The sequence below is a fragment of the Pelodiscus sinensis genome, chromosome 22 (genome assembly GCF_052426305.1).
Source record: "Pelodiscus sinensis isolate ZL-2025 chromosome 22, ASM5242630v1, whole genome shotgun sequence".
Classification (NCBI taxonomy): domain Eukaryota; kingdom Metazoa; phylum Chordata; order Testudines; family Trionychidae; genus Pelodiscus; species Pelodiscus sinensis.
In genome coordinates, this window is record NC_143073.1 from 13,708,540 (window position 1) to 13,730,424 (window position 21,885).

Below are 21,885 nucleotides of genomic sequence, written 5' to 3' on the forward strand. Positions count from 1 at the left end.
TGTTAACTGTACTAATAAACTATAAATATTGTAAATATACAAGAGTTTATATAGTGTGAGTGTTGTAACTGTGCACATCAGGGTTCCCAATTATAGTATAATTGAATACTGATCCTGGGACAAAGAATCTGTCAACCCTAGAGGTGAATAATTAAAATTTAAACATAATGTTAGATCAGGCTATAGCACTGTTTGATATTTTGGAAGATACCAGAGAGCCATTTGCAAACCAGAAATCTATTCCATCAATGCTACAAACCTACCCTAAGATTTTGCAGTCATTTAGATAGATATGATCTGCTAACAACTTACAAAAAATGTTCATTCTATGTTTTTCTATCCCTATGTGGAATACATTTTGTTATGTGCACCAAGGCATGTGTGAATTTGCACCACCAGTAGAAACACTTGCTGCCAGCTGTGCACTCTACTAATCAGTTAGATGGCATTTGAATCTCTCCTGAGCTGCTGCCCAAGCGCTCAGCTTATAGGGATCACTGCTTATAACCACATTCTTTTATTAATAAGTGTTGAGTTGGTTTACAGGGAATCATCAAGTGATCCTGTTGTCCATTTCCGGCTTCTGGCTAACAAAGGCTAGGGACACTATCCCTGCCCATTCTGGCTAATAAGCATTGATGGACCTTCCCTCCATGGATTTATCTAGCTCTTTTTTTTTTACCTCAGGGTGTCTGATCCTTTGGGATTAATAAGACCTTCACATGGGGTGACCTGGGTGTTCTGTAACCTCTTATTCTATTAGATCTCTTTGTATGGATGGGCGCCAAGAGCTGGAATGCCTAAAGCCATGGTATCCAACACATTAGTTGCTGGTTACTGCTTCAGAACTGGTTGGACACCACAAGCTTAAAGGGTTCTATATTTGGCTTCTGGGTAACCACTGCAGTGCTTTAGAACCTCGCTTGTTACTGGGTTGGTGAATTTGAGAATATATGGCCACCTCATTTTTCTTTCTTCGTGGCTTTGTGTCTTTTTGCCCCATCCTAGTTATGACCTTGCTGCTCCACCACTTGCCGCCTCTGGCTAGATCTCCTTTGGTGCCTCCTTTTTCCCTTATGTAAAAGAGATAAGGATACTGGTGGACAGTGTTTCCTGTAAGCTGGGTGCTTGTGTGACTGCTCAGCTGTCCAGTTGATTAGAGGAGTTCCCACAGTTGGGTGGGATTGATTGGTTTTTGTTTGTTTGTTTCTACTGGTGGTGCATATTTGCACATGCCTTGATGCACATAAAAATTATTCCACACATGGATGGACAAAATATGGCCATGGATGGAAGAGATGAGAGGGCAGATATTGCTGGTAGAAGGTAGAATTCACTGGTGAAGTGAAAGACATTGTATGAGTGCTGGCTAGAGATGTTTATCACTCTGGAATGTGTACCTGGAACAAAAGGGAAACTTCCTCTGTAAATCAAAGATCACAAGCAACAAAATGGCAAATTAAATTAAATGTTGATAAATGTAGAGTAATGCACATTAGAAAAAATAATCCCAACTGTACATACAGTATGATGGGGACTAATTTGACTAACTACTCAAGAGAGAGATCTTGGAGTCATTGTGGTTAGTTCTTTGAAAATATCCACTCAATGTGCAGCGGCAATCAAAAAAGCAAATAGAATATTAAGAAACATTTAAAAAGGGGCAGAGAATAAGACAGAAAATATCTTATTACCGCTATATAAAACCATATGCCCACATCTTAAATACTGCATACAGATGCGGTCGCCTCATCTCACAAAAGATATATTGGCACTGGAAAAGGTTCAGAAAAGGGCGACAAATTCTTAGGGGTTTGGAATGGATCCCATATGAAGAGAGATTAAAAAGACTTGGACTTTTCATCTTAGAAAAGAGGAGATTAAGGGGGGATATGATAAAGATCTATAAAATCATGACTGGTATGGGAAAATAGAATAAGAAAAAGTTATTTACTTATTCCCACAATATAAGAAGTGGGACGGGAGGGGGGTGTCACCAAATGAAATTAATAGGCAGCAGATTTAAAACAAACAAAAGGAAGTTTTCTCCACTCAGAGCACAGTCAACTTGTGGAACTCCTTGCTAGAGGATGTGGTGAAGGCTGGAACTTTAACAGGGATCAAAGAAGAGCTAGATAAATTCATGGAGCTTCAGTCCATCAATGGCTATTAGCCAGAATGGGTAGGATTGGTGTCCCTAGCCTCTGTTTGTCTGGAAATGGGTGACAAGGGTGGGTTCACGTGAGGATTACCTGTTGTGTTCCTTCCCTCTGGGGCATCTGGCATTGGCCACTGTCGGCAGACTGGATACTGGGTTGGACGGACCTTTGGTCTGCCCCAGTATGACCGTTCTTATATTCTTAATACTGCAGCGCTCTGCACTCGTGATCCTTCAGGCTTGTGTTTACAGTAGAGTCATGACTGCATTGCTGACCAGTGCTGTAGTATCTGTAATGATTTCAAATCTCCTCCTCCAGAGATCAATCTTTTCCTTAACTGCCACCTAACATCCCAGGATGTGTCTACACTGGCGCGATCTCGCACAAAAGTGGCCATTCTTGCGCAAATTGCTGCCTGTCTACACTGGCCGCAAGTTCTTGTGCAAGTAAACTGACGTTCTAATGTATGAATCAGTGCTTCTTGCACAAGAACTCTGACGCTCCCGCTCAGGAATAAGCCCTTTTGCGCAACTGTTCTTGTGCAAGAGGCCAGTGTAGACAGGCAACATGAATTTCTTGCGCAAGAAAGCCCTATGGTTAAAATGGCCATCAGAGCTTTTTTGCGCAAGAGAACGTTCACGCTGGCATGGATGCTCTTGCACAAAAACACATCTCTTTTGGAAGAGTTTTTGCACAAGAAGCTGCCAGTGTAGACATAGCCCCAGTGTGTAGGGTCCACCACTGTAGCTGGGCCCCCTCCTACTCTGTCAGTGACCTGCCTGTCCCACCCTAGCTCATAAGGCAGGGATGGGGAACCTATGGCTCAAAACTTGCCTTATCCAACCAGCCCATGAGGCTCTGGGCTCACCCTACCTTCCCACAGCTGGGAGGCTGGTGCTCTAGCCCAGCAGTGTGCAACCTATGGGGGGTCGTGGCTGTCTTCTGGGGAGGTCGCAGCACTGTGATTCAGGCTGGCTGGTATTTTCTTTTCCTGGCTCAGTGCCCAATGTACATGTGAAGGAGGGAAGGGGGAGTGGGAGTGGCAGGCGAGCAGAGCAGCATTTAAAGGGACCGCACTTTTTTTTCTCAACCAAAATTTTCCCAGGGGTCCCGAGTGCAAAAAAGGTTGTGTACCACTGCTCTAGCCACATGGAGGGGTGCTGGGGCTGGATCACCAGCAGCTGCACTCTCCAACCCAGACTCCACCACCACCGCCCCACTTCTGCACCCTACCTCCCACCCAGAGCTCTTGCTCTCAGCTCCTGCTCCCTACCTCCTGCTTAGACAGCACATGCCCACCCCAATCCCTTCCCACTGAACCCCTTGTTTTTGGCCCTAACCCAGAGCTTAGTAGGGGCCTCACAAAACCTACAAGCCCTGGGTTCCCTAGGCTCTGGGTTGGAGTTTAAGAAGGGTGAGGTTTTTTTTTATCTTGTATAAGATTTTTCTGTGGGTCTATAGCCCCCTGACCCAAAAAGGGTTCCCCATCCCTGCCATAAGGGCCCTGCTAAAGTGCTCTCTTCTGGGAAAATGTTAGTCCAACAGGCATGGAAACATCTTCCATCAGGCCAAATCAGATAAGCATTTTGCTTCCAACAAGGACTCTATAGGCTTTTCGGTCAAAGTAATTACCCTGCCTCCTGATTAATAACAAACCAGCAAGCCACACAGGCTGGCGAGAACAGTGCTTAACAGACTGAGAGGCTACGTCTACACTACAAAAAATATGCAAATAAAGGACTCATTGGCATGAGTTGCAATCTCATTTGCATATTTTCTGCTGATCCATTTTTTTTGCTAGAGTTTTTGCACAAAAACAATCTGTGGACATTTACATTTTGCGCAAAACCCTCTTTTCCCACAAGAGCCTTATGCCCCAAAAAAGGAGGTTTACTGATCTTTCTGGAAAAACATTTTTTGTGCAAAAAGACTTCATCTACGCTACAAGGTTTTTGTGCAAAAAGCCTGGGTAGCATCTGTGACGGCGCGTTGGGATTTTCCCATCTCCTGCACCCCCAAAATGGCACGAACAGACTCCACCAGCCAGTAGAATAGAGGGAGTTTATTGCTTCTCCAGGATACAGCACAGCACAGATGTAATCTGGTTACAGGAACTGGGGCTAAGAGGCCTCAGTGCCCCCTCCTTGAGATGGGGGGTGGCTGGGCCCTACAATCCCAGCCCCCTCCCCAGCTCCTTCTCCCCTGCTTCCCAGACAGAAAACTAACTCACTCTCTTCCAGCCCTGCCCCCCAGCCAGGGGTGGCATTCCACCTTCCTTTGTTTCTCTCCCTGGGAGGTAGCTGGTCAGACAGGTTGAGAGACCCCTTTTGCATAATGACTCATCCCCTGCCCTGCTGGGCCATGCTACAGCCAGCAGCCAGCAAGTTACCCCCCGCTACGTCACAGCAGCCATACCTCAAATGAGCACTTGCACAAGTAAATGGCTGTTAAACGGCAGAACAGAGGGCTTTTTCCACAATAGGTAAACCTCCTTTTCTGAGACATAACTGCTTTTAGAGCTACAGCTATTGCACAAGAAGGCAAGTGTGGATGCTCCACAGGGGTTTTTGTGCAACACTTGACCTCCAGGGGGAAAAAATGGTGGCCGCTGGGCCACTTCGGCCAACTCAATCAGAACTCTATTGTTCCTGTCTGCTGGCACCTTTTAAAGCCACAGGCACCCTGCACAAGCCTTGTGGCTGTAAATTGGCAGGAAGCAGGAGTCTTCAGGATGCCGCTCTGCTGCAGTCACAAATGTCCTCAGAGCAAGCTCCCCAAGACTGCCCTAGCCCTTCAATGGATCAGCCACAGGGGTCACAGGACCCCTCAGGGGGGACCAAGAGGAGAGCCCCCACCTGGAGCAGGCCAGAAATAAAAACCCTACTGGAATTGTGGAGTGAGGAGGGCTCCCTGCAGGACCTCCAGGCAAAGTGCTGCAATCCCATCATCTACTCCCGCATGTCCATATCCCTGGCAGAGCGAGGTCACCCTGCCCGGACCATGGCGCAAGTCCAAGCTAAGGTGAAGGAGCTCTGTCTGGGATACGTAAAGGCCAGGGAGCAGAGGTCAGGGGCAGGACCCCAAACCTGCCGCTACTACCAGGAGCTCAATCAGATCCTTGCGCAGGGCGGGGAGAATCCTCTTCCCCCTCCATTGTGGTGGACTCTGGGCTGGAACAGCCCATCTTCCAGCAGCCAGAGCCTGTCCCCGAGCCGGAGGAGACAGTGGGGCAGGTCCAGCTATTGACAGGAGGAGGAGAAGGAGGACGACAATGAGCAGGATTTTGGCAGTCACCCTGTCCCAGGAGCCAGTCCCTGCCAGCCTGGACGTCTCTCAGGCCTATGAAGAGGCTTGGGAGGGAACCTCAGGTATTTAGGCGCACGTTCGCACACACATACAAACACACACACACAATGGGGAGGTGGGTGCACAAGGGGCGAGGGGGGGGCACTGTCGCGCTGGCTACTATGCCAGCACATGCTGCTGCAGTCTGGGCATGTGCAACCACATGCAGCGGAAGGGTGTGGCATGCAGCCACAGGAGCCAGCCCCTCTACACACCTGGGAGCCTGCTGCCAGCCTCATGCTTGGCCACATGAGTCTTGCTCCTGGGGGGAAGGAGGGAGCATAACCAGCTGCAAGCAGACGACTCGCAAGGGCACAGACACAACCCCCCCACACACACCCTGAAGTGCAGCACACAGCACCTGGGCATGCCTGCATGTGCAAGGCAGCAGCTGCTCCCACCTAATAGCACAGCCAGCTGCAGGTGTGTGCGCAGACCCCAGGGAGGGGCAGGCTGCTCACTGCTCCTCTATCTCCCATTAGGGAATCCACTGTGGCCATACACTGCCCTTGCCTGCCTGGCCATGGTGTGTGTCTATGGGGAGGGGCAGGCAGCATGGTACTCTGGCCACATTGTGGCCCCTATGACACAGGGTGTGCTGTGCAGGCCACACATGGACTTGCACCTGCCGCTCACAAAGGAGGGCAAAGCCTCAGGGAATGTGTGTGCAGGGTGGACTGACCTCCCCTCTTTCTTGTGTCTTCTCCACAGCCAGAGCAACCGGACGGAGGGCTCAGCCATACCACTGCCGCAGCCACCACTGAGACCAGACGAGCCAGGCCTGGGGAGGAGCTGATATGCCAGCACATTGGGGTGATGTGTGACATCTACGCCACTCTGTCGTGCCACCTGGAGTGGCAGCAGCAGGTGTGGAGTGACCTGATGGCGCGCTGCAACATGCTACTGGACATCCTGTCCCACCCAGGGGAACAGGAACCTGCTGTCACTGCTCCCGCCTTCCACCCTTCTGCCCCCTCCTATCCCCATGGCCCACCCATCTGCCCACCCTGCCATGCCTCTGTTCCCTCCTTTCCCCATGGCCATGGCTCCTCCCCCAGTCATGCCTATGGCTCTTCCTATAGTTCTCCTCCTGCCCCCCTCCGCAAACCCTGGCCATGCTCCAGCTGCCCCTCTTCCCAGCACATTGGGGCCCCCAGAGCTACCCAACTCCGACAAAGTGCCCACACACAAGGGGGCTCAGCTATCTGCTCCAGTACTACTCCCAGTCCTCATCCTCCCTCCCAATGATGATCCGCCTCCCATTTCACACCCTCCCCCTGACCACCCTCATTTTTGTTAAATAAAAAGACTAATTTTGATTGAAAACCAAACGGATGTGTTTATTGGGAGGTCGTGGTGGGGCAAGGGGAGGGACTGAGAGGGGGAAGGGAGAAAGAAGGAAGGGTAGAGGCCTTGGGGAGCTTTACAGTGGTTACTTTGAGAACCTTTCCCTCAGGGCCTCCCAGATGGGCACCATGACTTCATAGGCCTGGCAGGTCACAGCTGTCTGGGGCTGCTCAAAGCCCCAGCTATCACAGACAGCCTCTGCCACCCATGCTGGGAGGAAGGCCTCCCCCTTGCGCTCCACCAAGTTGTGGAGCACACAGCAGGCTGCCACCACCTCGGGAATATTCTGCTTCCCAACATCCAGGTGGGTGAGGAGGCAGCAGCACTGTCCTTTCAAATGCCCAAAGGTGCACTCTACCTGGAGGCGGGCTCTGTTCAGGCAGGCATTGAAAATGTCCTTTGTATTATCCAGGTGGCCAGTGTAGGGTACAGTGGCCAGGGCATGAGTGGGTGTGCTGCATCCCCCACTCTGCACACTGGCATAGTCTGGTTGCCCACAGGGAACTCCTGTCGGGGGGAAAAAGGTACCCGCCTCCAGCTGGACACAGGTTGGAGTTGCGGAATACTCGAGTGGCGTGAGCTCTGCCCGACCACACCACATAAATGTTTGTGAAGTGGCCCCAATGGTCCACCAGGATCTTCAGGACTACAGAGAAATAGCCTTTTTGGTTGACACATGGCCACATGATGGTGTGACGGACAGGACTGGGCCGGGTCTGGGCACAGTTGAGGGCGTCTGCTCAGGGTGAATTGCTCAAATTCGGGGCTCCTTACAGCCCCCAGACTGGAGACCTTCCCAAATAGGCCACAAACCAGTCCCACAGAGCGCTTCAGCTGCCTGCCTGAAGCCTCACGAGAAAACCCCTCCAACACCCCAGCAATATCCGTGCCCCAGATGGCCCCGGGCCTCATACACAGGCGAGGGGTTTTAGAGCCCAATCTCACCTTCCCCGAACAAGTTTTGTCCAGTTCCAAGAAACCAGCCACAGATCCCTGGTCAATTTACCCTCTGGACCTTACCCACAAGATCATGCTGAGCCAGTCCTTTAGAATCTAAAATCTAAGGCTGTGTCTAGACTGTCTACACTGGCCACTTGAATTTCCGCAAGAACACTGACGATCTCATGTAAGAAATCAGTGCTTCTTGTGGAAATACTATGCTGCTCCCGTTCGGGCAAAAGCTCTTTTGTGCAAAAGCTTTTGCGCAAAAGGGCCAGTGTGGACAGCTCAGATTTGTTCTTGCGCAAAAGCGCATCTAGATTGGCACAGACGCTTTTCTGCAAAACGTGCTTTTGCGGAAAAGTGTCCGTGCTAATCTAAATGCTCTTTTCCACAAATGATTTTAACGGAAACAAAGGTGATATGGCTGCTCCCCTCAAAATCCAGTAACATGACAGATAGTCCGGGGCCTGGATGGGGATGTGTGTGCCATTGATTGTTCCTATGCAGTTGGGGAGTCCCAGCATAGCAAAGCCACCCACCCATGGTGGCATCAATGTCCTGGAGCCGGATGACTCTGCGCAGCAGCAGGGAGTTGAGGGCCTGGACGACCTGCAGGAGAGACAGGAACACATACAACAGAGACTGAGAGAGGAGCTGTGTGCTCCCAGTGGGATGTGGCCACCCTCCTTTCTGGCCCCCCACCTGGCAAGAGCGCCCCCCCCCCCCGTTAGCCCGTTCCTGTCCCCCCCACTCCCCAAACAGGCCAGTGTGAGGGTGAGACGGTACCAGCCCACAGGGCCAAAACTTTCCTCCTACCCCATACAATGCTCAGCACCTCTGTCCTGAGGGTCCCCTTTATTCAACTTCCCCCTTGCCCCATGTAGGGGCAGCATCCTGTGATATCCATACCTGCATGAGGATGGCTCCGACGGTGGACCTCCTCACCCCAAACTGGTGTAGCGGTAGCACTCAGAGGTGGCCAGCTTCCAGAGGGCGATGGCAACCCGCTTTTGGAGTGGGATGGCAGGCTGCAGGTGGATGTTGCATCATTGGAGGGTGGGTGCCAGCCAGGTACAGAGCTCCTGGAAGATGGCCTTTCACATGCGGAAGTTCTGTACCCATTGCTGGTCGTCTCACTGCTCCATGACCAGCTGGTTCCACCACTCCGAGCTGGTGTTCAGCCTCCAAATTCTTCTGGGTATGGTGGGCTGGGGCACCCATAGTGGAGTACTCGCAGACAGACAGAGGTTTAAGGAGGAAGATCTCAGGGTTCACCTCCATGAGGAAGCAGGCCCCTGTTTGAAGCAGGCATTGCAAGGAGTGTAGCGTGCCCTGGGGGTCTGTGGCATGCCCAGGGCAGCTCCAACTCCATACTGCAGGGCAGACTGGAGGAAAGCTGTGTGGTCCTCAAAGAGCAAAGGGCAAACACAGCAGGCACTGCTGAGGCTTAGCTTTACCAAAGAGGCTAGCAAGCAGGGAGCAGAGACAGGGAAGCGGCTGCCCAGGGGAGTCCCTTTAAGTGCGCATCTCTGGAGGGCTCCGGTAACAGTCCTCAAGAGCAACTGATAACCTCCAGCGCAGCTACAAGTGGCTCCCGGTGGCTTTTATATGCAGGAGAGAATCCAATAGCATGGATGCTCTCTTGCACAAAAGAACCTTGCAAAAGTGAGGTGCTTTGAGGTGTGTGGATACGCTCTTGCATAAGAAGCCTTTGCGCAAAAAAAAATAGTGCTACAGACTTCTTGCGCAAGAACATAGTAGTGAAGACATAGCCATAGAAAACGTCCACACTGCTTGTTTTTGTGCAAAAGCCCTAGGGAAAAAACAGATTGGCAGGATATATGCAAATGAGTTCATGAATAATGCAAATGAGTCCCTTGTTAGCATATTTTTTGCCAAGAAAACTCGTAGCATAGATGTAGCTAGAGTAGAAACAGGGTTTTATTGATTAAGGTTCAAATTAGCCAGCATCGTGAAATGTGCTCCACCTCCTGCCACACACACAGCCTTTGTAACAGCTCAGCCAAAGCAGGTGTCTGCCTATTTCGCAGCCAGACTATGTCTATACTACAAGGTTTTTGCGCAAAAATAGCTGGTTTTACGCAAAAACTTGGGGACCATCCACATCCCAAATGAGCTCTTGAGCAATTAAATGGGCAGTTAAATGGCAGAACAGAGGGATTTTCCCGCTGTAGGTAAACCTCCTTTTCTGAGACATAACGGCTGTGTCTACACTGCACCCCTTTTCCGGAAAAGGGATGCAGATTAGACACATCGTTATTGCAAATGAAGCGAGGATTTAAATCTCTCCCGCTTCATTTGTATAAACATGGCTGCCGCTTTTTTCCGGCTCGGGGCTTTGCCGGAAAATAGCGCCAGTCTAGACGGGGATCTTTCGGAAAATAAAGCCTTTTCCGAAAGATCCCTTATTCCTGATTTTAAGAGGAATAAGGGATCTTTTGGAAAAGGCTTTATTTTCCGAAAGATCTCTGTCTAGACTGGCGCTTTTATCCGGCAAAGCCCCGAGCCGGAAAAAAGCAGCAGCCATGTTTATACAAATGAAGCGGGGGAGATTTAAATCCCCACTTCATTTGCAGTAACGATGTGTCTAATCTGCATCCCTTTTCCGGAAAAGGGGTGCAGTGTAGACACAGCCAACTGCTTTTAGCGCTACAACTATTGCGCAAGAAGGCAAGTGTGGACGCTCTGCAGCAGGCCTGTACAACATGCAGCCTGCAAGGGCTCACTGTGCGGCCTGTGACCAGGGCCGGATTAAGGGGTGGGCTAGCCAGGCAGCTGCCCAGAGTCACTCCGCCACCCAGCACATGCCTGCTGCACAGCTAAGTGGACAGGACTCCCTGACACTCGTGATGGCAGACCCTGGCGGCGCTCAGCCCCGCCCCCGCGCTTTAGCACCGCCTCCGGCGCCATGTGCGCTCCTCCTCTAGCCTGCTGGGTAAGGTTTGGCGCGTGAATGCTCCGGGGGGCTGATGGCCCGCGCGCCTCCTTTCCGCGTGTTCGCAGACCGCCCCGCACAGCCCCACGAGGGAGGCGGGGGCCCTGTGAAGGGGGGGAGGTGTTGCGGGGGGAATGGAGGGGAGGTTGCTGTGGACTGTACTGACGCTGTCCCCCCCCAGGAGGCCCCCGCCATGGCGGTGCTGCGGTACTACCGGCGCCCCGACCCAGGGGGGTGCCCCGCATCTCTGCTGCGCTCGGTGCAGGCGGTGCTGAGGAGCGTCCGTGCCCTGCAGCTGGAGCTCTGCTACAACCTGATTGGTAAGGAAGGACTCTGCGGACTGGGGGGGGGGGTCAGGAATGGGGGTGACCGTATCTTCTGAACCAAAATTAGAGACACATTAATCATGACCCCTGACCCCAGATAGCCACGCCTCCTGACATAAGCTCAACCCCTGGATATAGTTAGTGCTCCTGGGGTCAAGATGGATGCATGCCCAGAAGTAAATAGTGTGTGACCCCTTCCTTCAGGGGTGGGAGAGCCGGGCAGCTGCCCGTGGTGCCAACCGATGGGGGGGGGTGCCTGATGACCGCTGTAAGGAGCGCGTGGCGTCCCTTATAGCTGCCATCAGTTGCTGCGCGGCTGGCTCCCGCAGCGCTGGCCCCCCCATCCCCGGCGGTGCCTTTCCCCCCCCATCCCCGCGGCACCAGCCAGCAGCGCCCTTCCCCCCGCAACTGCAGGGCCCAGCCCACCCCACCCTGCCCCGGGGTGCAACCAGCAGCAGTGGCCGGCCACGTGCCTGGGCCCAGGGTGCCAAAATGGCTCAGGCCGGCCCTGCCCCCCTTTACTCTCTGCTGCCATGTCTCCTAGCCTCTTCTTACCCCATCTGATCCCACTGCCCCTTCCCTTCCTCTGCTGTCCTGGCTCCTGCCCTTCTCACTCCCCTCAGCCCTCCTGGGACCTGTCCCCTTCCCCTGCACCAGTCCTTCTTTCCCCCCCCCCGTGTCCAGTCCCCTAACTCTGATCATCTGTAGTTATCCCTCCACATCCCCTCTCCTAAAACCTCCTTCTTCCCACCTGCCCTGCCTCTCTCTTCTGATGCCCATCCCTCCCATCCATGTGTCTGCCCTCCTGCTTCATCCCCACAATCCTGTGGCAGCTGCACCTTCCCTTACCCCTGCACCTTCCTGGTGCCTCTCCCTTCCCTCGCTGCCCCTACCCTCCTTGCCTTCTTTCTCCCTGGTGCCCACCCCTTTACCACCCTCTGTCCCAGTTCTCCTCATGTCCCTCTACTCCATCCCCTGTCTTCCTCATGCCCAAACCTCCTTTCAACCCCTTGGCTACATCTAGACTGGCGCGTTCTCGTGCAAAAACTCTTTTGCGGAAGAGTTCTTCTGCAAAAACTCTTCCAGAAGAGAGCGTCTACACTGGCATGTGCTTTTGCGCAAGAGCATCCATGCCAGTGTAGACGCTCTCTTGCGCAAGAAAACTCTAATGGCCATTTTAACCATAGGGCTTTCTTGTGCAAGGAATTCATGTTGCCTGTCTACACTGGCCTCTTCTGGAAGAGCTCTTACACAAAAGGGCTTGTTCCTGAGCGGGAGTGTCAGAGATCTCGTGCAAGAAGCCCTGATTTTATACATTAGAACGTCCGTTTACTTGCACAAGAACATGCGGCCAGTGTAGACAGGCAGCAAGTTTTTGCACAAGAGTGGCCGCTTTTGTGTGAGATCGCACCAGTGTAGATACAACCCTCTTCTCCCGGAACCCACTGCTCCCCTCGCCTCTTGCCCCCATTGTCCCCTTTCCTCTCCCAGAATCACCCTGTCCCCTCCCGTCTCCCACCTCCACTGACACCTCCCCTCCCCTGCCCTTTTCCTCATTGTCTCCTCTTGGGCATTTCTCTCTCCTCCGCGTGCTCCTTAGTGCCTTCCCCTTCTGCCTTGTCTCCCCTCCTCTCAGCACAAGCCCCTTCCTCTCCTCTCCCCACCCCCTTTTCCCTTAGTTCTCTCCCTGCCCCTTCCCCTTCTGCCTTCCAGTTTGTGGGGGCTGGAGATTGGATCCAGAAACCCCCGCAGCCCTGGCTCCAGCTACTTCCAGTGCAGGACCACTTGCTAGGACTGGAGCCGGGGCTGCCTGTGGAGCTATTTTTAGGGCCACAGTCCAGTCCCCACGCTCGACCCCGGCTCCAGCAGGAGTCAAGCAGCCATACGAGGCGCATCCCAGTGAGGCTGCCCTGGATGGAAAGTGCCTCACGCAGCTGCTACTTGACTCCAATTGCAGCTGGGGCTGCCCGCAGGGAACCAGACTGTGACCCTAAAAATAGTTCCACAGGTGGCCTTGGCTCCGGTACTGGTGTCTGCCGAGCTGAGCACGCCTCACCCCACAGCACCTCTGCTGGGCTCCACGCAGCTCCTGCCAGAGCTCCGAGGTGGCCTGGAGGAGGAGGCAGGGTTGCCAGACCAGGACCCTGCCTGCAAAGGCAGTCCCACGAGGGGTGGTGGAAGGGGGAGAGAGGAAGGGGCCTCACGTCACTGGAAGCTGGCCCAGCTTCCCTACGCACCCTGCTATGGGAGGAGGCTGCGTTGCCATGTTGGCGTCTCATCAAATAGTGAAATGTCTGTCTAGGCTTTCTGGACATTTTACTACTTGATGGGGCACCAGGACAGAGCATTTAAATTCGGGACTGTCCCAGAAAAAATGGGTCAGCGTAGCTACAAACCATGAATGGTAACTTTTTTTTTTCCATGGCCAAGCCCTGCTCCCAGTACAGGTATTTGGGCTTCTTTGGCTTGTCAGGGAATGTGGCTTCTGGTTTTGATTTGGCTTTTTAATCCTCCTTCTCAGAGAACATGATTAGCTGCTGGTGGTGCAACTTGCTAAGAAAAGCTTTAAAAAGATGATATTCCCATTGATATTTTTCAGGAGCCCTGCCACTGATACAAAATTAATATCCGCATACGCAGAAATGAGTTGTGGATATCTGCATTCACCTCTGCAGAGGCGTATACCCATGGATATAAAGCCAACCAGTTAGAGACGAAGAGCCAAAATAGCAGTGGATAGATTGCGAAGAGCCATGTATTATATATTTATTTTTATATATCTATAGATAGATATAGTACACAAAATATAATGATAAAAATAACATTACAGGACATTTTGGATGAAAACTAATACAAAAAGTTTAATTGCTTCAGCTTGGCAAACAGTAGCCTTTGAATTTTCTTTAAAGAAACAGGGTAAACCAGGCACATGCTGATTCTTTTTTTCCCTGGAAACTAAATATAACATCTGTTCTGATTGTTGAAGAAGAGTTAACATGGCTTTTGACCAGGGAAATCCTATTTCTTCAATCTATTAGAATTCTTTGAGGGTGTCAGCAGATATGGACATGGGTGATGATGCAGATATAGTGTCCCTCACAAAAGGCTTTTAATCAAAGCCATATGCTGCCTTCCCTCCCTGTGTTCCAGGGCCAGGAAGGCTGGGGCCATGTGCCATCATGGGATAAGTCATGGGATCCTTTCATGGCTCAGAAAGTAACTGGAGAGAGGAAATAAAGGGTAGGAATAAATGATCAGTTTTCCAACTGGAGAGTGATGTCTCACAAGGGTCCGTACTGAGATCAAACCTATTCATAAACGATCTTGAAAAAGGAATAAACAGGGAGACGGCAAAATGTGCAGATGATACTATTTTGAAGAGTTGTCCAGCCCAAAGATGAATGGGAGGAGTCGCAAAGGGATGTCACTGAACTGGATGGAAAGTAGTCAGCTGTTCTGGAACCTTGGGGTACGTCTAGACTACATGCCTCTGTCGCCAGAGGCATGTAGATTAGGCTACCAGACATAGGAAAATGAAGCGGCGATTTAAATAATCACCGCTTCATTTAAATTTACATGGCTGCCGCGCTGAGCCATGTAAATTTAAATGAAGCGGTGAATATTTAAATCGCTGCTTCATTTTCCTATGTCTGGTAGCCTAATCTACATGCCTCTGCCGACAGAGGCATGTAGTCTAGACGTACCCTTGATGGCATCTGCCTTAGCAGACAGCACAGAACGTTCATTCAGCAGATCTCAATGATACTCATAAGAAAGCCCATAGACAACCAGTGCCTGGTGACAGCATGGGGGAGCTGGAACAGCTTGAGCCAAGTCTCCCCCCACACTCCCCTCACTCCCCCATATACCCTCCATGCAGCTTCCCTCTCCAGGAATGCAGCAGTTCCTCAGTGCAGCTCCCAGCTGATCCTCTGACTCCTGGCAGAGTTAAAAGCAGCTGCAGCAGCTCCCTGTGCTTCCTTTGCTCTTGCCTCTCCCTGCTCAGTGTAGTTCAGGACTTAGTTGCTCTACAGAGAGGGGGTCCATCTATATCGTGTGATCAAGCAATTTGAGGAGGCATGGAATCCTGCTCCCCCTCCAACACCATCCCAGTCACTTCTAAGAAAGACCACAGGCTGTGTTCTGGCACTTGGCCAGGTTTATTGTCATTGAAACCCAACAGTAGTGCCCTGGGTCTGTGCACTAAAATGTGTGCCTGCAACAATGGTACCAGCTCAGTGAGTGCACCAGAACATTGTCCCCTCAGCCAGACAGTTGTGCCTTCCTGTGACTTTGATCCAAGTGAGTTAGGTATTGCATTCCAGACATTATTTGTTACCACCCTTCTCCTTTGAACTGCTGCTTTAAACAAACTACTCTCCTCCCTTATTCTTTTATGCCCTCCTTATCTTAGGAAGGTTGCTGTGTTCCTGCATGTCTCTTAAGAAATGTGTTCCCTGAATTGAAAACTAAAGGTGTCCTTGCATCCTCTTCTCCAGTGAGGAATGTGCTTGCTTGGTTCACCAATACCTAGTGTGCTGTTATTTTGCCAACGTCAAACCTCTTCAAGATCACAGTCTTTGGGTCACGCTATTAGTTAAGCCCAGGGCTCCAGCAAGGCCTGCGCTGGGTGACTGAGCATTGACATGGCAGATGAATTTAAGTGTTGACAACTGCAAAGTAATGCATGTTGGAAAACATAATCCCAACTACACCTACAAAATGAGGGGGTCTAAATTGCTGTTACCACTATTTTAAAAATACATTTAAAAAATGGGAAAAAGTACAGAGAAGGGGAACAACAACGATTAGGATATGGAAGAGCATCCATGTGTGGAGTGATGAAAAAGATCAAGACTGTTCAACTTGGAAAAAAAAGGGCTAAGGGAGGATGTGATAGAGGTCTTATAAAATCATGCCTGGGGTGGAGAAAGTGAGTAGAGAAGTGTTATTTATCCCCTCACATAATGTGAATTAATAGGTAGGTGGTTTAAAAAGAACAAAAGGCAGTATTTTTTCACACATAGTCCACCCACAGCCAACCTGTAGAACTCCTTGCCTGGGGATGTTGTGAAAGCCAAAAGTATAACTGGGTTCAGCAAGGCATTGTATTCCTGGAGGAGAGGTCCGTTAGTGATTGTTAGCCAAGGTGGTCAGGGATGCAGTCCCATTATTTAGGAGCCCCCAAAACTCTTGAGTACCTGAACCTGGGACTAGCTGACAGGATGGGACTATGCAGGAAATATGGGCTCCACCTAAACCAAGGTGGATCCAGACTGCTGGCACTAAACACTAAAAAGGTCGTAGAGAAGTTTTTAAACTATGAGATGGGGGAAAGCTGATTGGTGCGGAGGAGCACGTGGATCGGATGGAGACTTCTCTTAGAGGAGAATCCAGTCATAGAAATTCTCTAGGCTGTAGTCAAAAAGAGAGGAGGGGAGATGGTAAAGTATGGGCCAGATCAGACGAACAACATATAAAAGAATCTAATACTTCAGGGAAGGGCAGACAGGTAAACAACACTTTTAAAGTGCATCTACACAAATGCTAGAAGTCTGACTAATGGGTGAACTAGAGTACCTCATATTAAAGGAGGAGATTGACATAATAGGCATCACAGAAACCTGGTGGAATGAGGACAATCTGTGGGACACAATCATACCTGGATATAAAATATATTGGAAGGATAGAATAGGCCATGTGGGTGGTGGAGTGGCACTGTATGTGAAAGATAACGTAGACAAATGAAATAAAAATCTTAAATGAATCAAAATGTTCCATAGAATCACTATGGATAGGAATTCCATTCTCAAATAAGAATATAGCAGTAGGGATATATTATCGACCACCTGACCAAGACAGTGATAGTGATATTGAAATGCTAAGGGAGATTAGAGAGGTTACCAAAATAAAAACTCAATAATAATGGGGGGTTTCAATTATCCCCATATTGGCTGGGTACATATCCCCTCAGGACAAGATGCAGAGATAAAATTTCTTGATGCCTTAAATGACTGCTTCTTGGAGCAGCTGGTACATGAACCCACAAGGGGAGAGGAATATCTTGATTTAGTACTGAGTGGAGCGTAGGATCTGGTCCAAGAGGTAACTGTTACAGGACCACTTAGGAATAGTGACTATAATATAATAACATTTAACATTCATGTGGTGGGAAAAACACCTCAGCAGTCCCAACACTGGCATTTAATTTAAAAAAGGAGAATTACACAAAAATGAGGAAGTTAGTTAACCAGAAATTAAAAGGCACACTGACTAGAGCAATATCCCTGCAAGCTGCATGGAAACTTTTCAAAGACACTATAATAGAAGCCCAACTTAAATGTATACCCCAAATTAAAAAACAATAAGAGACCTAAAAAAGAGCCACCGTGGCTTAAGCATGTACAAGAAGCAGTGAGAGATAAAAAGGCATCTTGCAAAAAATGGAAAGCCAGTCTTAGTGAGGTAAATAGAAAGGAACATAAACACTGCCAAATTAAGTGTAAAAATGTAATAAGCCAAAAAAAGATTTTGAGGATCAGCTAGCCAAAAGCTCAAAAAGTAAATAGCTAAATGTTTTAAAGTACATTAGAAGCAGGAAGCCTGCTAAAAAACCAGTGGGTCCCCCAGACGATCTAGATACAAAAGGAGCAATCAAGGACACTAAAGCCATTGTGGAAAGACTGACCGATTTCTTTGCTTCAGTCTTCGTGGCTGAGGATGTCAGGGAGATTCCCAAACCTGCACAGTCCTTTGTGGGAGATGAATCTGAGGAACTGTGCTGGATTGAAGTGTCATTAGAGGAGGTTTTAGAACAAATAGAAAAATTTGACATTAACAAATCACCAGATATTCATCCAAGGGTTCTAAAAGAACTCAAATGGGAAATTGCTGAACTATTATCTGTGGTTTGTAACCTATCCTTCAAATTGGCTTCCGTACCTAATGACTGGAAGATAGCTAACATGACACCAATATTTAAAAAGGGCTCTAGAGGTGACCTTGGCAATTACAGACCAGTAAGTCTGACGTCAGTAGTGGGCAAATTAGTTGAAACAATAGTAAAGAATAAAATTGTCAGGCACGTAGAAGAACATAATTTGTTGGGCAACGTGGTTTCTGTAAAGGGAAATCATGTCTTACTAATCTGTTTGAGATCTTTGAAGGGGTTAACAAACATGCAGACAAGGGGGATCCAGTAGATATAGTTTACTTAGATTTCTAGAAAGCCTTTGATAAGGTCTCTCATCAAAGGCTCTTACATAAATTAAGTTGTCATGGGATAAGAGGGAAGATCCCTTCATGGACTGAGAACTGGTTAAAAGACAGGAAACAAAGGGTAGGAATAAATGGTAAATTTTCAGAATGGAGAGAGGTAACTTGTGGTATTCTCCAAGGGTCAGTCCCAGGACCAATCCTATTCAACTTATTCATAAACGATGTAGAGAAAGGGTTAAGCAGTGAAATGGCAATGTTTGTGGACGATACTAAATTGTTCAAGATAGTCAAGATGAAAGCAGAATGAAGAAGAACTTCAAAAAGATCTCACCAAACTGAGTGATTGGGCAACAAAATGTCAAATGAAATTTAATGTGGATAAGTGTAAAGTAATGCACATTGGAAAAAATAACCCCAACTGTACATACAATATGATGGGGGCTTATTTAGCTGCAGCTAATCAGGCAAGAGATCTTGGAGTTATTGTGGCTAGCGCTCTGAAAACATCCATGCAGTGTGCAGCTGCAGTCAAAAAGGCAAATATGATGTTAGGAATTATTAAAGGGATAGAAAATCAGACAAAGAATATCTTACTGCCCCTGTATAAAACTATGGTATGCCCACATCTGGAATACTGTGTACAGATGTGGTCTCCTCACCACAGAAAAGATATTTTTGCCTTTAAAAAAGTTCAGAAAAGAGTAACTAAAATGTTTAGGGGTTTGGAACGGGTCCTGTATGAGGAGAGGCTAAAGCGACTGGAACTTTTCAATTCAGAAAAGAGAAGACTGAGGGGAGATATGATAGAGGTGTATAAAATCATGAGTGGTGTGGAGAGGGTAAATAAAGAAAGGTTATTTATTAGTTCCCATAATATAAGAACTAGAGGACTCCAAATGAAGTTAATGGGTGGCAGGTTTAAAACTAATAAAAGAAAGTTCTTCACACAGCGTGTAGTCAACCTGTGGAACTCCTTGCCAGAGGAGGCTGTGAAGGCTAGGACTGTAACCGAGTTTAAAGAGGAGCTAGATAAATTCATAGAGGTTAGGTCCATAAAAGGCTGTTAGCCAGGGGGTAAGGAATGGTGTCCCTGGCCTCTGTTTGTCAAAGGCTGGAGATAGACGACAGGAGACAAATTGCTTGATCATTGTCTTTGGTCCACCCCCTCTGGGGCACCTGGCACTGACCATTGTCAGCAGACAGGATACTGGGCTGGATGGACCTTTGGTCTGACCCAGTACGGCCGTTCTTATGTTCTGATGAGGGATCATTCAAACATTTCTCTGTTCTATATATTCTCTTTGAAGCCTCTAGCACCACCCACTGTCAGGGACAGGACACTGGGCTAGAAGCACCATTGGTCTGACAGTTGAGCCATTCTTATGAGGCTGGGAGTAGGTATAATATTCAATAGGGTCTCCCCTTCCTGGCAGGAGCACTGAGCCACATTGCATGCTGGGTAACACTGCCCCATTCCTCCCTGCAGGTGCGTCGCCGCCCAATCCCCAAGAGACCCAGGTGCTGCACTGGCTCTTCGGCTGCCCCTTCGAATCTGGAGATATTGCCACAGAGTCCTTCCTGCGCCCAGCTCCCACTGACTTGCTGATAGAGATTGGGCCTCGGTGAGTCATGGGGCTCAGTAGGGGGCGCTGTACTGCAGGGAGAGGGCCAGGGCTCAAGCAGGGAGTGCTCTCCCCTAGCAGTCAGTTTTGCACTCGGGGGTGCTGTTGGTGGGTGGGTAGGACTTGGTAGGGGATGCTATGCCGTGGGATGAGGGGCAATCATGGGGAAGGGGCTGCGTCTCTTGGGACAACATGTTACCTTTTCCTGATACAGGCTGAACTTCTCCACTCCGTTCTCCACCAACGTGGTGTCCGTGTGCCGGGCTGCACGGCTGGACTGTATTGACCGTGTGGAGCGCTCTTGCCGTTACCTGGTGCAGGTGAGAAGGGCTATAAGCACCTAGGGACCGGGGCGATACGTGGGGGTGGGAGGCACTCAGGCAAGCAGGGCGGTTCCAGCATTTTTGGGTTCATTGGTTATGAGATTGGAGTGAATTCCTGAGCTGCTTCTCCCAGTGCCCAGATCTCCAGAGGATGGGGGGCAGCTTCATCTGTCTGCCTCCCCTTCCTGCTTCCAGGGGTCTTTGTTCTCAGCCTCCCTCTCTCCCCAAGTGCCTGTCCTCAGTGGGGAGTGGCAGGAGGTTCATTTTATTACCCAGGGGGAGAGGCAGCTACTCCCTGGTCTCACCCGCCCCCCTCCTGGCAGTGTGCCCTGCGCCCCACGACCGCCGAGGAGGCCGCCCTGGTAGCAGTGCTCAGTGACCGGATGACAGAACAGCGCTATGAGGAGCCGATCCGCAGTTTTGCCCTGGAAACCCATCCTATACCCACCCATGACATAGACGTGCTACAGGAGGGATGCACTGCGCTGGAGAAAGCCAATCAGGAGTTGGGTATGAGGGGTGCAGAGCTGGGGGCAAGGGCCTGTGTTGGTGGGGAAGGTCTGGGTGCTCAGAACCAGGACTAATGGGGACTAGACATGGAGTCGGGCTGGGGGATGAATCCTGGGGATAAGAGGAGCTGAGTGTTGTGGGGAGTGGGGACGGGTTCTGCAATGGTGCAGGGATTGAATCTGTGATGTGGGAGGGGGGGCACCCAGAAGTTGAAATGGGCTGTGGGAGCTGGATTACTATGGTGGAGCAGGGGCTATGGCTGACCCCCAGCACCTCAGGTTTGGGCCCCCTGCTGTCCAGGGAGGATTCTGTCCATACTGAAAAGTGCTGGGGGGTCAAAGGTCACAGTCCCCATTTTTCCTGCAGGCCTGGCCTTTGACTACTGGGACCTGGTTTTCTACACTGAATATTTCCAGAAAATCAAGCGCAACCCAACCAACGTGGAGTGCTTTGACCTGGCCCAGTCCAACAGGTATCAGCTAGTCAGTGCCCCTTCCCTGGGGCTGGATGGGAGCTGGTGCCCCCTAGGGAGGACAGGCCCCATGCCCTATTCCCTGTTATGCTGAGGCAGGCAGTCCCCACTCTGGGGACAGGTGGGAGCCAGCACCCTCTATAGGGAAAAGGACCCATATCTCATTCCCCGCCCCATGACCCAGAAGTCCCTGCCTTGGGGACAGGTGGGAGTCCCTGTGTGTGACTCATCCCTGTCTCTGTCCCCCAGCGAGCACAGCCGACACTGGTTCTTCAAAGGGCGCCTCCTGGTGGATGGGAAGGAGATTGAGGAGTCGCTGTTCGAGTCTGTCATGCGGACCCAAGAGACCAGCAACCCCAACAATGTCATCAAGTTCTCGGACAACAGCAGGTGTCTGCCTGGGACCCCAGGCTTTAGGGTGGGGAGGGGGCTGACAGCCTGGGTTGGTTCTAGCTCTCTCTTCTACTGGGCGAGTGCCAAGGCTGGTTCTCTCGTCTCCTCCCTCCAACCACCCCCAGGGCATGGCTAGGGGTGAGCAGGCTGGACGATGGCCAAGGGTGCCAGTCTAAGAGGGGTTTCTCTGGAGCATGGTGCCCCGGTTCGCCCTGCTGCTGCTTTGCTTCCCTTGCCCTTGGCCAAGCTGCTCCTGGGGCCCACATGTGTGT

General features: G+C 50.3%; 1 protein-coding gene across 3 annotated transcripts in view; it reads left to right on the top strand.

Annotated features, from left to right (window-relative positions):
• PFAS (phosphoribosylformylglycinamidine synthase) overlaps positions 1 to 21,885 on the top strand; it is a 38,414-nt gene that overhangs the window by 201 nt on the left and 16,328 nt on the right. Inside the window, exons 1-7 of one of the 3 annotated variants that reach the window (XM_089772461.1) lie at positions 10,731 to 10,749; positions 10,931 to 11,069; positions 19,780 to 19,915; positions 20,130 to 20,235; positions 20,562 to 20,748; positions 21,115 to 21,220; positions 21,470 to 21,610. In XM_089772461.1, the coding sequence (XP_089628587.1) occupies positions 10,943 to 11,069; positions 19,780 to 19,915; positions 20,130 to 20,235; positions 20,562 to 20,748; positions 21,115 to 21,220; positions 21,470 to 21,610 (803 nt within the window). In that variant the 5' untranslated portion in view covers positions 10,731 to 10,749; positions 10,931 to 10,942. Of the gene's footprint in view, positions 1 to 10,730; positions 10,750 to 10,774; positions 11,070 to 19,779; positions 19,916 to 20,129; positions 20,236 to 20,561; positions 20,749 to 21,114; positions 21,221 to 21,469; positions 21,611 to 21,885 lie in introns of those variants that run through there. The other 2 variants (XM_089772462.1, XM_089772460.1) reach the window with 2 other exon arrangements.